This window comes from Rhinichthys klamathensis, unplaced genomic scaffold (assembly GCF_029890125.1).
Source record: "Rhinichthys klamathensis goyatoka isolate OS25496 unplaced genomic scaffold, OSU_Roscu_1.1 h1tg000285l_1, whole genome shotgun sequence".
NCBI lineage: Eukaryota > Metazoa > Chordata > Actinopteri > Cypriniformes > Leuciscidae > Rhinichthys > Rhinichthys klamathensis.
In genome coordinates, this window is record NW_026606804.1 from 78,326 (window position 1) to 95,990 (window position 17,665).

Below are 17,665 nucleotides of genomic sequence, written 5' to 3' on the forward strand. Positions count from 1 at the left end.
AGTGTGGTGTTAAAGCGTTAGTGTGGTGTTGGCTGGAGCTGGGTCTGTGCTGGTGGGACCCAGGAGCAGGGGTTTAACCCAGTGTGGTGTTAAAGTGTTAGTGTGGTGTTGGCTGGAGCTGGGTCTGTGCTGGTGGGACCCAGGAGCAGGGGTTTAACCCAGTGTGGTGTTAAAGCGTTAGTGTGGTGTTGGCTGGAGCTGGGTCTGTGCTGGTGGTACCCAGGAGCAGGGGTTTAACCCAGTGTGGTGTTAAAGCGTTAGTGTGGTGTTGGCTGGAGCTGGGTCTGTGCTGGTGGGACCCAGGAGCAGGGGTTTAACCCAGTGTGGTGTTAAAGTGTTAGTGTGGTGTTGGCTGGTCGTGGGTCTGTGCTGGTGGGGTTTGTGTCTGGCCTCGAGGTGTACAATGGAAGCTTTGTGTGCGCTGATGGCAATCTCTCCACCACTGTCTTTGCGGCCGTTTTGAAAATCCTCGTTCACACAGTCTCTTTTCTTGAGACTTTCTCTTGGTGTTGAGGTTGTTTATCTGTTGTTGTGTTTTATGTTATGCACATTTCCTCACCTTTAGGTGCTCTTCCTCCCCAGCCTTGTGCAGTGCACAGATTTCCTGCCAGATTGCATCTGCTTGCACACCATAAAGTCTGACAAAAACCACAATTTTCTCAGCTTCTTGTGCAAAATGGTGCTTTTTTTTTTAATGGAACTTTCCCACATTTAGGGCTGCAAGATATTGGAAAAAAAATATATTTTGCAATTTTTTGTTTTTTTGGCGATTATGTATTGCTATATGAATACAATTTCACTAGATGACTTGAATAGCTCTATTTAGAAAGAATGAATCATTCTAGAACGATTGGAGTGATTTTGTAGGAGAGTGAATCTGCATAGAAAATAATAAACAAACAAATTAAAAGCGTATAAATACAAATACAAGAGAACAGTATTCAGGTAGAAAAAAACGCTTGCAAATGATCAACTTTGCAATTAATCTGCAAATCACATGTGTTTTGAACCATGGGGCCTGGTCCATACGGATCAACTACGATCCCTTCTTACTTGACATCGTACATCCTACCATGTGACCATCGCGGATGCGGACATTGCGATGTCAATGCTGAAACGATATATTGTGCAGCCCTACCCAAGTGTTGATGAGAACCAATGCATGAAGCTTTTTGTTTAAAAGATGAGGCTCTGTTCTTTCTTTTGATATATTGTATGGTCATATTCATACAACAAAAAAATCTGGGTGCCATGAAAGTTTTGTGGAAATGATCAAAAGTGGCAAGAGGGGAAAGAGTTGATTTGAATATCTATGCAACTTTAGGTTTTTTTATTTTTATTTTTTATTTTAAATGCTGGTATCAGATGGTTATACCATTTTATATAATATAGTACTTTGTACTATTTTCATGGTACTTCAAAGAATACTACATTAATAACATGTCCAAACATGCTACGTTCTTGATTGAGTGTGAACAGACCGGTTGTTCATGACTCTTTCTGTGAAAACTTGCTGCTGTCAATGAATATGAATCCTTTGAGGCTGCAAAACCATTGAAAAAAAAGTATATATATATATATTTGTTTTTAGAAACAAACTTACTAGTCCCCATATGCGCCATGAGTGAGCTATGTGTGTGGGTGGGGGGACAGACTAGTCCTCCTAAAGGAGGAATCGGCTCTGATTGGTTGACCCTGGTCACATGGTCCTGCCGGCTGGCTGTGGTGTAGGCAGTGAGTTGTTCACTGGTGGGAGGGTGTTTCACAGGGAATAGCAGCACAGCTGCAGAGGGAAGAGCCCAGTTGCCGGGATAGCCCAAAATGGATATGGCTAACCTCTTCAAACACTTCTTCCGTGAGTTCTGCCACCTTTTCTCTCCTCTTTATTATATCACCAGTCTAGAAAGTTGACAATGCTGAAAGTTGTGGTTTGGACTAAATGCTTGTGTTTGAGTTTGCATTGAGACATTCTTAGGATTAGGGAAGTTTGAAAGGCTTTTCCCCCTCTGAGCTGAGCTGGGTGTGAGTTTGTCAGTAACCCCCACTCTCTCTCTCTCTCTCTCTCTCTCTCTCTCTCTCTCTCTCTCTCTCTCTCTCTCTCTCTCTCTCTCTCTCTCTCTCTCTCTCTCTCTCTCTCTCTCTCTCTCTCTCTGTCTGTCTCTCTCTCTCTCTCTCTGTCTCTCTGTCTCTCTCTCTCTCACTCACTCACACACACACACACACACTTACTTTATTTATTCATTTTTTTTCTATTTATATGTCATTGGAAAGCAACTATGACCGAACACAAGTTTGTTAGGAGTTTTTTTCCCCTCGTTCTCTGTGTGTTAGTCGAGCAGCTGGGCGGGCAGTTCTCTGAAAAGCCTGTAATTGCACTTCACACACACACACACGCACGCGCGCACACACACTGCTATCAACAGTGTAAAGAACCTCCACTCCTCTTTGTGCACTTAAACTCTCCTGTTACACTCAACCGGAATTTTCTTTCCCACCCGATCCTCCTTTAATCAGGTTTAGCTCTTGAAGCGTACTGGTTCTTGTTGGTCCAGCACGATGATGTTTTTCTGCAGTTCGAGTGTTGAGGGTCTGCTGTCGTGGGGGTTTCCTCGTGCCAGTGGGCCGTAGTTGGGCGACGTCAGCTCTCCGGTGAAACACTGAAAGCATTGTGTCATGTGGAGCGGATTGATGAAGCTCATATCTCTTCTGGGAGAACTGCTGCTGCTGCTGGAATATACACTTCCTTTCTACAGCCGCTGGATCAGTCATGGGTTCACTGACTTCCCTTATGTTCCGCTTTCTGTAGCTGTGCAGTTTAGTGTTCGTCTTGGCTTTTTAATTCAAGCACCAACCGAATACTGGGTTGTTGAGATGTATTAACAGATGCCGAAGGATCGTGGGACATGATGTGGTCGTGTTTGAAGTGTTTGGGTATGTAATTGTGCTTGAGAAATAAGTACCTTAAAGGGGTTGATAGGTTGAATTAAACACATACACTGTAAAAGAAAAAGTTGTTGCCTTAAATTAACTACAATCAACTTGGGTGTTTAAGTCATTTCAACTTAAATTACATTAAGCTGACTTAAAGAATGAGTTGAATCTTGTATGGTTACGGTATAAAAAAAACTTTTTTGATGAGTTAAAGCAATGTAAAAACATGTTGTCCTAACTTATTGATCATATAATTTTTTTCAGTGTATGACCCATACCATATTGGTTATCTGCTATTATTAGAGATTTTTTTTAAGTTTATTATAGTATCAGTCTCTATTGGTTGTACAGTATTGTTCAAAAGTTTGGGTCGTTAAAATGTTTTTGGAAAATCTCTTACGCTCACTTAGTCTACATTTAATTAATAAATACAGTAAAACAATAATATTGTGAAAATATGTATAAATATGCTGATTTTGTCTACAAAAAAAACATTTCTTATTATTATCAATATTGAAAACAGTAGCTGATTTTTTTGGGAAACCGTGATCCATTTTTGTCAGGATTCTTTGAACAGAAAGAAACTTCCAAAACTTTTGTAACATTATAAATATTTTACTGTCACTTTTGATCAATTTAATGCATCCTTGCTGGATAAAAGTATTCAAAAAAAGTGTATGTATATATATATGTCTATATCTTACTGACCCTAAACTTTTGAATGTGTATATCAAACAGTGTTGAATATTGAATAATGCATGCTCATATCCTCTATTTTTTTACCTTTTACCTCTCTATTTAAATTACCTTTGCCATCGTGTAACACTGCAAAAAATGTTGTTATTACGTAGTATTTTTGTCTTGTTTCCAGTCCAAATATCAAAAGATTTTTTTTTTAAATCAAAATGCATTAAAGTAGCAAAATGCCATAAGATATTATATCTTGTTTTTTTTGTTTTTGCCTAAAACAAGATATAATATCTTATGGCATTTTACTACTTTACTATTTTACTATCTTGATTTAAGAGTTTTTAGATGTTTGGACTGGAAACAAGACAAAAATACTTACGGTAGCAAGAAAAGCATTTTTTGCAGTGCACTCGCTTAAAGTCAATCTTTAAAAACATTCATTTAATAGCAAAGCTCATGATATATACATTTTTCATAAGGTACAATACATTATAATGCAGTGATGTCTAAATTCCATTGAAGAATTTTGAAACAATTGATTTCAGTTTTTATTGTTAGGGTTAGGATTAGCCATAACATGAAAATGATTATTGGCTTAGTGGTTTCAGCCAGATTATTGATATCGGTTCAAGCTGTGAAGTGAAGCAGAACAAAACGCCAGGTAGAGACATGTTTTTTAAAATTTGAACTTCGTTTTTAGCCAACACGTCATGCATGAGACGCTGCAAAGGACACAAGGCACGAGCGCAACCGTCAAACACATCCGTCTAGCACACGTTTACATCCAAAAACAATGGAAAAGCAGCACAGTGGAATAGAAAAATCACCCCTTAAAGGGATAGTTCACCCAAAAAATCATTTACTCACCTTCGAGTTGTTCCAAACCTGTATGAGATTCTTTCTTCTAATGAACACAAAAGAAGATATTTCAAAGAAAATGGATAATCAAACAGTTAAAGTTAACTATTGATTTCCATAGTAGTAAAATACCATTGAAGTCGACTACCATCAACTGTCTGGTTACCAACATTCTTCAGTGAGCGAGTAAACGATGACAAAACTTTCATTTTTGGGTGAACTATCCTTTTAATGCTGAGTTAATGACATGCAACTATAGTATAAACGGTGTTTAGAGGATAGGGCTGTCATGATTATAGATTTTCACTACACTTATCATGGCCAAAATACATTTTTGAAAAAAAATATTTCATCTTTAACTGTGTGTTTGGTTTTTTTTTGGTTAATGAATCGCATTGAAAATATGAGTGTAGGGAGGCAGAGAGAGAGTTTGTCAAATCAAAATGTAAAAATTGACAGCTGGCGCGTTTAATGTGTGTAAACACAAATGTTGCATGGAAAAGAGCAGCTTGGAATTTCTTCAAAATATCTCCTTTTTGTGTTGTACAGAAGAAAGAAAGTGATGCGAGCTTGTTTTTTGTCCCTTAAATCCATAACATCAAACTGTCCTGTGAGGTGGTCTTGGCTTTCGGCAGTTTTTCTACTCCACCTCACCCTTTCTCTCTTTTCCTGTGGTTCAGCCTTCGCTCGTAGCGGAAGTGGTTTAATTTGAGACAGATTCTCCTCAGATCTTTGGAGCCTGTGAGGGAGGAAGTGAGGAACCCGGGTTGTTGATTCACTGCAGCGTCAGCCCATCCGTCTGTTTTCCTCCACTTCCCACTCCGACACTTTTTTATAAAGCCAGTCAACTCTTCCTCTCTGATGGAAAGCACCACAAGATAATGTCGCTTTGTGAGAAGGACAAACGCACAAGCTTGAATTGAAACGCGAGCGCCTCTCACACAAGACGAGAACAGGAAGTGCTGATGGCTTTCTGGAGTGTTGCTGACTAAAACACACACATCAGGCTCGGCTGGTTCTGCATACGTGGATGAGCTGTGACCCCCGTTTGACTCCCTCTGTCTCTCGACAGACCCGCGCTAGCCAAACAAGCACAGATGTGTGACGGAGGCTGTTTACCAGCTCGTCATCAGAGTACCGGAGCGTCAGAAGGGGGATGTCACAAAGAGTTTCACCCCAAAATCAAAAGAGAATTAAGTTATTTGCATATACTGGAAAAAAGTATTGAAAACCATATGAATCATATTTTTTTATATGATGTTAAATACAACTCTTAGCAAATCTATAAATTAATACTGTACATTACGACATTGTGTGACGCCTACCATCTTAAATTATGGATATTAGATTTGAATGTTTTATTTTTAATGTATGTAGACAAAATAATCTCAATCTGTTTTACAATGTTAAGTTTGTTTTTCCCAGTGCGATCAAACGTTATTAAAAAAGAAATACTTTTATTTATTGTGTTTAAAACTTATTTTATTCATTCAATTCATATATTGTATTTTGGGATTATTATATTTTTGTTGCGAAAATTAACGTTAGTTTAGCTAGATCAGTCTTTGTAATAGTTTTGAGCTGTTGTTAAGCATGTGTGCTTAATTTAGGGAAATGAAAAAGATTTCTGAGGTCTGTTCCTTGCAGTAGTTTGTGTTTTATTTGTGCATCGATCGAGCATGTGATATGCACAGACAGCCTTGAGCTCTGTGGTTTACAGTCACTGTCATTCGAGGCCTTTTGATGTCTCATCTTTTTTTTGAGTTGAAAGAATGTCTCGTTTTCCGCTTGGCTTCGAGTCCAGCATTTTAGATTAGAAGTATAAAGTGATTTTCTTTCCTTTTTTCACAGTTTTGCTAGTATCTCCCTCATTCATACTCTTGGGTACATTGTCATAAGAATCTTTTGTGATTATTTACACAGTATCTCTCTGTCTTGCACAATTTTTGTAGGCAACTATACAACAGCTGTTTGAGTAACGCGGACTGTACAATGATGAGTATGCTTGAAGCAACTTGTAAACACAATGGTGAATGAATATGTATTATTCAGTACCATGGTATATATTTAAATATTTAACATCTGATACAATCTCTTTTCTATGGTACTACCACAGTTTATGTATGTTTGTTTTCCACACTTTCATAGCATTTATTTACTTTGCATAGTTGCATTTGTAATTTAAAAATCCACCTTTCAAATGGCTGTAGGTTGCTTTTAAATGGAGTACATCCCTATATTGGAGAACAATAGGATGAACTTACCAGAGGAAACAACTAATCCAAGTTGCATTCAGAGGATAGAAGGGAAGGGAAGTGGATGTAGTCTGTTGGGCGGGAGGAATAGTAGCTTCATATGAATCATACTCTGCTGGGTTTTTACAAGTTGAATTGTTGCCAGTTAGTTGCAGATGGCAGATTTAGCTTAACCTTGATTTAAAAAAAAAACTTTTACAAGTAATATTAGAGAGGAAAATAAGAACACATCGATATGTGCACATTGAGTTATGGCCATGCAAAGTGTGCAGCTTCCTTCCTGAGGATCCTCTGTAGGAATCCAGGAAAATTCCTTATCCTGTATTCAGGAAACACACCATGGCTCCATTCATTGTGTTTTGTTCTATTAGCAGCACATCCATGGACACATAGGCCCTGTCCCAAATGGCACACTTCATTTGCACTTTCGGGTCTTGTGGACTTACAATGGCGGCCGCGTGCGCGCGTCCGTTAAGTCCATGAGACCTTAGGGTGTCCCAGTTGTCATTTTAGGTCTCAGAAGGGTGCTCGCGACGCCCCCTTCGCCCTCGATACGCACTGATGCGAGCTCCACAGCAGACTTCGTCCCGACAGTCAAAGTGGCGTTACGTCACAAAAGTGCGGACTCGTAGGACGACCATAGACACCAGATTATCAGAGCTTTGGTTATCAGACCAGATTATCAAAGCCTCCTAGCATTATGGTGGCAAGTTTTGTTATATGACAAGCATCATTTGCATTTTTTTTTTCAGAATTCAAAATCTCTTTTTAAAAAAGTACAATTCCAACTATTTAAAAAAAAAAAAAAAAAAAAAAAATCCTAAGTGGGATATACCCGCCATGTGTGATGGGGAAACCTGATTTCACCTAGTACAACATGTTCTTGTAACTAGAGTTGTTCCGATTCCGATACTAGTATCGGAAATGCCGCCGATACCAATAAAAATGCTGGCATCGGTATCGGCGAGTACTTCTACCCATGTACCGATCCGATACCATTTTCTTAAACAATATGCACGCTAGCTTCGCATAACGCTGCAAATCGGAGATCAATTCTTCTTCGCTGCTCTAAACAGTGGTTGCTTGTGGCGACACAGGAAGTTGTGCTGTTGCCACAAGCAACCACTGTTTAGAGCAGCGAAGAAGAAAACGCTGTATAGCAGTATTTCAGACTGGCCCAACCAGCCAGGAAAACGGCGACATGTCTCGTATGCCATACTGAAATTTTGATGGGTGGAACAAGTATTGGCAACTTCAACACGAGTAACTTAAAGCATTTGAAGACGCGTCACCCCGCAGAACACGATTACACAAAGGCAAGGGCAGAGAAGAATGAGCCGCACCAGAATCAACAATCTCTGAAAGCTTCATTCAAACAAAGAGAAAAGTTTTCAAAAGACAGCCAACGAGCGATAAATATAACCGACAACATGTATTGAGTTTATTGTTCTGGATGACCAGCCGCGGTCAAAACTGAAATGTCGTTTATTTAACAAAATTGTTTATGGACTTTAAATTATAAAAAGATTATTTTCTTATATTATTCATATATCATTTTTTAGATTCCTAGATGTATTTGTTGCACTTTTTTTATGCAGTTATATTGTAAAACTAAAATACCTTTTTCGGTTTACAGTATTAGATGTGTGGTTGCATTTTAAGTTCTTTTTCACTTAAGAAAGATAAATAATATATTGCTGTGAAATGTATGTCAGATAATAAAAATACTCTAGTTCACTGTATGTATATGTTCATGTTTTATTAAGGGATAAGTCTGAAACACACCATAAAATAATTCTATTAATTCATACAGTGCTAGTATGAATTGCAGCTGTATAGATACTGTACACACCCAGGTATCGGATCAGTACTCGGTATCGGCCGATACCCTGAGTCCAGGTATGGGGAAGGGAAAAAGGGTATCGGAACATCTCTACTTGAAACAGCATTCCAATCGACCAATCAGATTTGATGAACAAGTTTACAGTTTCTGTCAAGTTTAGGCTTACAAGCAGGGTTAGGTGCTTCTGTTCACCTATCATTTTCCCTCTGATTTCATGGATAAGTTATGGGTAGGGAAAGGGTTAGGACTACATTTTTTGGACAGGAATGTTGTTCCAGGATCAACAAGATATGGAACATGTCTGTCTTGGCAAAATCACGGCGACCCATGTGTGATGCAGCCTGTTTGTGAAATTGTGTTTGTGTTGATGTGGTTGGTTATTGTCTGAGAGTGTTAGTTAAGAGATTTAAAAAAACTTAGTAAACTCTCCATGTCAGCTCCTAAGAGACCATCTAGACTGACTAATCCAATGACTGAGTGGGTGGATTACCTTCCGTCTCGTGAAGCAACATCAATCAAATTACGCTCGAGAAAACTACCACCACTGGTCTGAACGTTCACACCCAAGATCAGTTTCTCTTTTTTAACAAGTGAAAACTTGAAATTTGCCTTCATACTACTACTATATTTTAGCCTGTATTTGAGTCCAGATTTGCACTTATTCACACTTAATTCAAATTTCTATTTTCCTGAATGAATTAGATCACTCAAAAGTGAAATGTCTTTCCAAACCCCTATAATATTCTTCTGTATTGAACAGAAAAGCCCTATAAAAGTCAAAACTTTTTCACTATATTTCAAGTCTTGTGAATTCATATATGTTTGTGTGATGAGGAGACCCAAATATTTGATGATGATATTATTATTGTAAACTAGCAATGCTCAAACCTTTTATTTACTCTGGATCTTTTCAATGAATTCGTTGATCTGGTTCACAAAACCTTTCTGAATGATTCCTTTATGAATCGTAACAATCTGGTTCTTATTCTTATGATCTTTACTTTTGGGTTAACTATCCCTTTAAGAAATGTCTTTTGAATTTGTGGATGATCATGAGTTGACCTTGTGCTGTCAGAAGGTTCACACACCCGTGGTTACATGCACCAACACGTCCACGCATGGAGCACTAAATGCTCCAGTTACTATTGCTCTACCACTTCACGTTTACTTCCTGCTCACATTGACCATGCAAATGTCCACCCCCCTCAATCGGACATAGCTTAGGGGCCAGAGGCAAATATCTTGGTTGGAGATTTCATGTATTTGTAATGCAAATCAGGCAGTAGAGGCATCCGCAAGCACAGAATAAATTCCTCTGGCCTTGAGCTTTGATAAGCATCTTGCTCTGAGCAAAAGGGGCTCTTGGAAAAGCTTCTCACTCAGTTAACCTTTAACCTCTGAGTAAGCATAAAGTAAATTGGGTGATTTCCTTAAGATTAGTTAAGAGTAGATCCAGGATTTTAGCTGCTTCTCAGTTGTCAAGTTTTGAAAAATCATTGCTGCTAAGTCTTGCCTAGCAGTTAAAATGGTAAAGGCTGAGTTTGCCTCCTTCCTAGATAGATTGATAGCCAAATGAATCCTGTGTTTTACCTCCTTTTTTGTGGGCTTAGTACCATGTTAATATTATCATGGCTATTTGGAGATATCCATTTTAAAAATCTCATGAACAGCGTGTGGTGGACTTTGTTGGACAAATGCTTATCTCCTGGTAAGAATGGTCTGGCCTGATGGTTTTAGAGTAGTTTGTGGTACTTTGAGCAAAGACCGGTAACCCACTTTAGAATGCATGCTGTAAAACTAGCCTATTGTAATACCATGGTATTCTTTGAACTTGTATACAGTTCCATGGTAATATCATCTAATACAATAATTTTGTTGCTGCAATACATTTTTGCAAGGTATCTAAAGAGAACATGTGTTTATCTGTCCTTGGGCCTTTAGACTGGGCCAGTACAAACTTCACTGCCAAGTGGACATTCCTGTATGGTAACACTATTCACAAACCTTTGCCAAACCCGCCAACATGGTCGAAAGGCCTCAGGGTCAGATATTCTCCATTAATCCTGCAGACCGACCCACTTGGCTTGACCTAATGTGGTCGGACAAGCTGAAATCCTCAACGGTATCCATGAACTTAACCCAACACTCCCTCATTCAATCCCTCCCAATGGAGGAGGACGATGGGTGTGGTTTTCATTCCAGTATCTCTTTGCAGTTAATTGTACTTTTCTCTGAATAATAGAGCTAAACCACACAGCTGTGTTTTGCCGAATGAGTGAAGCAAGTGGAAAATTATTATTTTTTTAATCTGAGAATAAATTTGACACAATAGTATCATGGTGACTATTTTTTTGCGTTGTCATAAAGCAAGCACATGTTTTGGTTTGCAGAACTGTTCTGTTGCTCGTACATGCCTGTTCACATGGACATAATTGAATAATTTACATAATCAAGGAGGAAGGCAATGATGCACGGCTTTGTCATATGATTTATGAGTGGTGAGAACATGATTAGTTGGTTGTGATTGGGTGGTTTCTAAACTGGACCAGTGCCTGTGTTTACTAAGAGAGGACACACATTGCTCGAGCAGGCGGGAGCTGATAGCTACTGTACCCCTGTCAGTGTGAAAACACAAGCCTCACTGCACTGTAACATGTGTTTGGACAAGTTCTCCTTTCACTCATGCCCTGCCTGTTGGTGCCTGTATCAAAATACAATGCTCTTTGGTTTCACAGATAATTTCAACAAGAATGGAATGAGTACAGGGTGCGGGGTGATGAAATTACCCCCTGAAGAGATTGTCTCAACACATTTTTCATTTCCAATCAAGATTTTCCATTGAAAATGCCTTTTGTTAAATGTGTTGTTTTAAAGTGGTGCAGACAGTTGTGCAGTCAATGTCATTAAGCTAATGCATGAGTTTTTGCTCAGGATACAAAAGAACTGATCCAGAACCTAGTCAGTGTGAAACCTAGTCTGGAATCAGAGTTGCACTTTGTTCGCAATGTTCACAAAGGTTAGCAGTTAAAATTACACTGCCTTGTACCTCGTTTTGAGTACTTTTTAAAGCATTATCTCAGGAATTCTTCATGGAGAAGGCAATCCCAGAATGCAGAAACAAGCTCACGGAAAAAAGGTTTTGATTTGCTAGCAGTTTAAATGGAATTGGTAATTCATTGCAGTTCCTCTGGGAGTTGCTGCATTGCGTTTGGTTGCACTCTGTTCAACTTTGTCGTATTGCCAATTTCTTGTGGCATTGTTGTAAAAAAAAAAAAAAAAGCTTTCGGTGTTAACACCCAAGTGCAAGCAGTTGAGTGCAAAGACGACACCTGTTGTATATTTCGGAAAACCCTTAATTGTACTTCTTTTCTGTATGTATGCAGGGATCGGTAAGGTGAAAAGGAAAACAGGCATGCGTGAAACAGCCTCCAACTCGGACTCGGACTTCAATCCAGACAACAGCGAACGTCTGTATGACCTAAACCTTCCTGCGCTCGTCAAATTCAGCTACGCGGCCGAGCGGGAAGATGAGTTGTCGTTGGTTAAGGGCACAAGGGTCATCGTCATGGAGAAGTGCAGCGATGGCTGGTGGAGGGGAAGCTACAATGGCCGTTCGGGATGGTTCCCATCCAACTACGTGACGGAGGATGCAGATGGATCGGCGAGCAACGACTCTGCTGGCTTGTCGGAGAAGCTGGCTGCTGTTGTTCATAGTGTGAACGGCAACCGAGTGTTGCACACAGTACAGGCACTCTACCCGTTCAGCTCGGGCAACGACGAAGAGCTGAACTTTGAGAAGGGTGAGGTTATGGATGTTGTGGAGAAGCCAGAAAATGACCCAGAGTGGTGGAAGTGCCGCAAATCCGACGGGCAGATGGGACTTGTGCCGAAAAACTACGTGAATGTTCTGCAAGAGTCGCACAACTCGGCCAGCATGGCAGGGCCGCCCACACCTGACTGTGACTACATTGAGCCTTCATCCAGCGGACGCTTCGCTGGCAAGCAGTGGTACTACGGGAAGGTGACGCGCCATCAGGCAGAAGTGGCACTCAACCTGAGGGGCACAGAGGGAGACTTTCTTATTCGGGACAGCGAGTCCTCTGTGAGTAGACTGAAATCTTCCTCCTCATATTCTCATGAAGGTGCTCAAGTACCATAGTTCAGTCCTCATTTGAGGAAAACACCTTCTCTATAGTACGTCGAAGTTCAATGTGCCGATTTTGAAATGTTATTTTTGAAGTGGAGAGTTTTCAAAAGCACATACACTTCCTCGGTTCCAAAAACGTCTTGAGCTGCCTACCTAGACGGCATTTGTATTATGTTTTTGAGTATTATGTTAGCTTAGCAACATGATAAACTGCAAAATCTTTTGGAATCAATTGTGAGTCAATTCTTTCTTGTTTTGCTTGAGCTTGTCGATGACGAATGCTACCTTAGATCATACCAGCTGTCTAAGTAGTTCACTGTGTTTTGGGACAGAGTTAATAACTTGAGATTACTGGTCTGAATTAACAATTTCTTCCCTTTCTCTTTACATTTTGTTTTTCTAGCCCAATGACTTTTCAATATCGCTGAAAGCTCAGTCCAAAAACAAGCATTTCAAAGTCCAGCTGAAGGACAACCTGTACTGCATCGGACAGCGCAAGTTTAACACAATGGAGGAGTTGGTGGAACACTACAAAAAGGCGCCCATCTTTACCAGCGAACAGGGCGACAAACTCTACCTGGTCAAGGCTCTGGCTTCCTCCTGATCCCAGTAGAAAGAATATCCAGTTGACAAGGACTACACTTCTAGACAGACTGGGAATATCAAGCATTCCATGAAAGGGAGGTACTGGGAGAGATGGACAATGACACTCCCGTTCATTTGCTCGGAAACTTGCTCATTTCATTGAGGGACACGCCCAATGTATCAAAATACAGTGTTTAGACCATAGGTGATGCAATGTATTTTGATGTCGACATGTATTAGAATTAAAAACTAGGTCTTTTGTTAATATATTCTTTTCATTCATTTCGAAAATGTATTGCTCATTTGTTCTTGAACTTCCCTGCCAATTTTTTTTAACTGTCCTTTCAAGTGTCTGCTGTTGAAGTCCTCACTGCAGAAGAACTTTGTTCAACATGTTTCAAAGGTCTCACATACTGTCTATTACTGCCTGCATTGCCTGAATGACACAGAACTATTGAAATTGACCTAATCTGCTATATTTATTAGGAATTAATTTTCTGCCAAATGCTCAAACAATAAAAGTGAGTTACCACAAGGATTTGCAAGAATATTCAGATTTAGGCACAGATTAAACTTGAACTGCAATCAGTAATGGAAGTCTTGCATCTGAATGTTTCCAAACTTATATCAAGCTTATAGTCTCATTTAGGATGAAAAACGATATTTTTGAGAGGTAAAGTTGCAGAATTTCTACTTCCTTGACAATCGAGGTGCAAATTGTTGAGGCTTGTCAGCTAGTGCTTAATTTGTTATCCACACATCTTGGAACTGTTTGAATCCATGCTATGCCATAAATATGATGTTTTGATGATAATCTCTTTTTCAAAGAGCTTAGCTGTGATTGATGTCTTCTACTAGACATGTATTTGAATGAACCTGGGAGTTTGTGCAAGAGTTGCAGATCTTCATTGGAGCCTGAATTGCAATGCCATGACTAAAGAAGATTAAACTACATTGGTGCACACAATAGGTCTTTTATCATTCAGTGTTTTACTAATAAAGCTGTCTTTCGAGATCAAAGCCGCAATCCTTTTGACAAAACGAGTGTGACTTGTGTAGTTTTTGTTATGGATGGCAGTGGTGTTTGCCTGTTGGTTTAAAGCTTAATTAGGTGTTTTTCTTTGCTTTGTTTGGCACTCAATTGGTTGCTCACTGTCTCAAATGAAGCAGTTATTGTAGCGTAGAAGATGAATGAAGGCAGCATTGTGAGCTCAGGTTTCAAGGAAGGATCTACTTCGCTTTGCGATCAAGATCTGCAGTGCTGCTTCCTTGTAGTTTTCATCAGGTTATGATAAACGGTGAGAGATGTTCCATTGAGGATCAGATGTTTATATGTAAAACTTCGTAGATAAGTATGTTTGGAGGACCAGGCAATGGAAAAGACACTTCCCTGGACACGTCTCCGTTTCAAGTTGGAAAAATATGGAAGCTTCTTTTCTCATGAGGAGGGTGATGATCTGGGCTCTCCTCCAGGAGACCATCACTATTACCATGATTACTTCTCCAGCTGTTTGGAGCCGGACTGAGGCAAGAGTTGAGGAATGGGTTTTTTGAGGAGTGTGTGGAAAAATCGGCAAGACATGCCGAGTTTGGTCGAGCGTTTTAGTCTTGGATTTAGTGGAAATGTCAGATTTCTGTCAATATGACACTTAGTGTTTAGGAGAGTGGGTCTCAACTGGTTTTGCTTCAGGACAAAGTGATGACTCAACAGAACCAAACAATACATCATTTTTTAGTTTAGTAGTTTTGCTGATGGTTTAAGGATTCCAAGCAGCCAGACCTTGTTGGATAACATCCAGCAAGACCTTATCAGAACAACCCTGTTATGACGTACCAGTTGAGATCCACTTGTTTTGGATGAGGGATTTCTGAGATGTGTAAATTTCTGAGTCTTATCACATAGCTTGTGCCTTCATCTCAGTTGTTGGAACCAAAGGTTTGGTGTTCCTCTTCGTTTTTCTAAGATGCGCACATTGTTATTTGAGTATCGCTTTGCATGTGCGCAATGCGTCCCTGATAAGTGACTGATGTGCACGGACCATGTCCTGGTCATACAAACATTCCCATTGGGGAACTTATCATGATTTGCCTCCTGACTGAAGTGACCTTACCATATGGACCTCAGTCAGGTTAAAAGCCATATTTAAGTTAAGTGTGTCCAATCCTGCTCCTGAAGGGTCCGCTTTCCTGCAAGGTTTAGCTTCAACACACCTACCTGGAAGTTTCTGGTAATCCTAAAGACTTTGATTAGCTGGTTCAGGTGTGTTTAATTGGGGTTAAAGGTAAATTATGCAAGAAGCTGGCTGTCTTAGCAGGATTGAACACCCCAGATTATACCATTGTCTACTATGGTGTTAATCATAAACCTTGCTGAACAAAGCTACATCATTGCTTCACAGTTTTGTTTTAATTTGCTTCAAATTAAATATGGCATTAAACTTGACTAAGGTGAGTAGACCTAGCAAACATGGTTACCTAATAATGTCTGTGCTGGATATGAGTATACTGTGCTTAATGCTGCTTTCACGTGCTATCAGAACTTTACTACTCACACTTCTGAGGTCGTGATTACGGGCTTGTCGCATTCAAGTGCTTAGTTGACGGAAAGAACAGGAACCATGGATGACACCAGGTTTATTCTTGCCTATTAATTGGGAAAATCGTATTTAAGCCAAAATATTTAGGATCCAATTCATTGACAACCATATAAACATTCACCACCCTATCTGTAGTCAGTCATTTCTGTCAAATACAGGCTATCCTCACTGTGTATGAAACATACAATGCTTCAAATGATTTCATATATGTACATATGCACTACTTTAACGACAATAAAAGGTGATGTAGCGGTTGTGGAAAAAACGAATAAAGAATAGCAATCACAGCAACAATCATTCTTCCCTCCACCATGTTTAAAGTTTATGACACCCATCTCTGGAACTTGAGTATCAAAATCATCCCAGAGTTTCCCAGTGGTAAACACGACTTGAGAGGTCGTTCATGTCCAATATTTTAACTGGAAAACTCATATTTACGATAATTCTGATAGCACATGAAGGCAGCTTTAAACTGCTAGATATACTGATCAGCTTATGAGGTAGCTAAGAATTGAAAGCGGTGGTTATCAATCATGTAGACCCAACCAGAAAGTTTTTTTTTTTTTTTGGGTTGTGACCAAAAAACTTTATTGTCCTTTCTTTTGGGCGCATGGTTCACTGATTTTGAACAGAGCCGTAAAGACTGAAAACTTTATTTGTGTTTTTTTTTTGTTTTTTTTACAATGCTATATCATTTCAGTCTTGAACAATGTTTTGGTCAATTTACGTCAAAACATTTTGGGATAAAGTCTCTAAAATAACCTTTTTTTTTCAAGCTTTCAGAAAAAAGAAAAATGGATAAATGAGAAATCAATGCCCTTATCAACTTAATTTAGTTACAAAAGAATGAATTCTGAATTCAATCCTCTGGATCCTCTACCGAATTCGAGCATAATAGATTTAGTGGCTGAATCTGATTATTTGTGTATCCGATTGGAATCTGATCTTAACGATGGACTGTCCATTGTGTATCGCAACTGTTCCCCGCTTTGGTTTTCCGGATTATCTTTGGTTTTTATGGCAATGACGTTGCATTAGTACGCCAAAAATTGGGGTTTGCTATACAGATGTTGTCTTATTTTCAACATGATAATGTGTAGAACTGTATCAGGCTTTATTCCGTGCTGTCGTCTCTGCCGGTTTAAAATCATGTCTCCGTCGTCTTCTTTCTCGACCGGCACTTTGCAACAACAGTTTTGTTTCTACAGCGACTCAGCATGTTTCCTATTACAATGTATGACGTGTTTACGTTTTACGTGGCGTGAGAAAGTCGCATAAACCACGCGAAATCCGTTCAGAGCAGTCCGACTAAAGCCCCGTTCACACTACACGCGACTTTGTCGCTGCAAGTCGCCAGTCGCTGGTGATGAGGTCGCTAGTGGGCGTTCCCACTACTGGTTGCCAAGTAATGTTTGTGAGTGACATTCACGGATGTTACTCTATGTTAGACAACAAATACGTTTTCTTGCCGCTACAAACAAATATTTTGGAAGGAAAAGTCTAAATATAAATGGAATCAGTACATAAAATGCACAATATTAAAGATGAATGAGACGTGAGTGCTCTTTGCCATCGCGGCTATTTAACTGCAGAAAACGGGCAAATACCGGTCTATCTGGGTTCCCGAAACCATTCAGGCATGGAGTCAGTACGTACTGTTTGTACACGGAGATATATCATAAATAATAGGACAGTTTCCGACTGCTAAAACGACCTTCTCGTTCAACTTGCCTCGGTCAGACTCATCACTGAAGAGTGA

At 39.6% G+C, this 17,665-nt stretch overlaps 1 protein-coding gene across 3 annotated transcripts in view; it reads left to right on the forward strand.

Annotated features, from left to right (window-relative positions):
• nck1b (NCK adaptor protein 1b) overlaps positions 1–14,336 on the forward strand; it is a 74,280-nt gene extending 59,944 nt beyond the window's left edge. Inside the window, exons 1-3 of one of the 3 annotated variants that reach the window (XM_056269616.1) lie at positions 1,715–1,855; positions 11,961–12,679; positions 13,128–14,336. In XM_056269616.1, coding sequence (XP_056125591.1) covers positions 1,822–1,855; positions 11,961–12,679; positions 13,128–13,328 — 954 coding nt within the window. In that variant the 5' untranslated portion in view covers positions 1,715–1,821 and the 3' untranslated portion in view covers positions 13,329–14,336. Of the gene's footprint in view, positions 1–1,714; positions 1,856–2,854; positions 2,932–11,960; positions 12,680–13,127 lie in introns of those variants that run through there. The other 2 variants (XM_056269617.1, XM_056269615.1) reach the window with 2 other exon arrangements.
• The last annotated feature ends 3,329 nt before the right edge of the window (positions 14,337–17,665 follow it).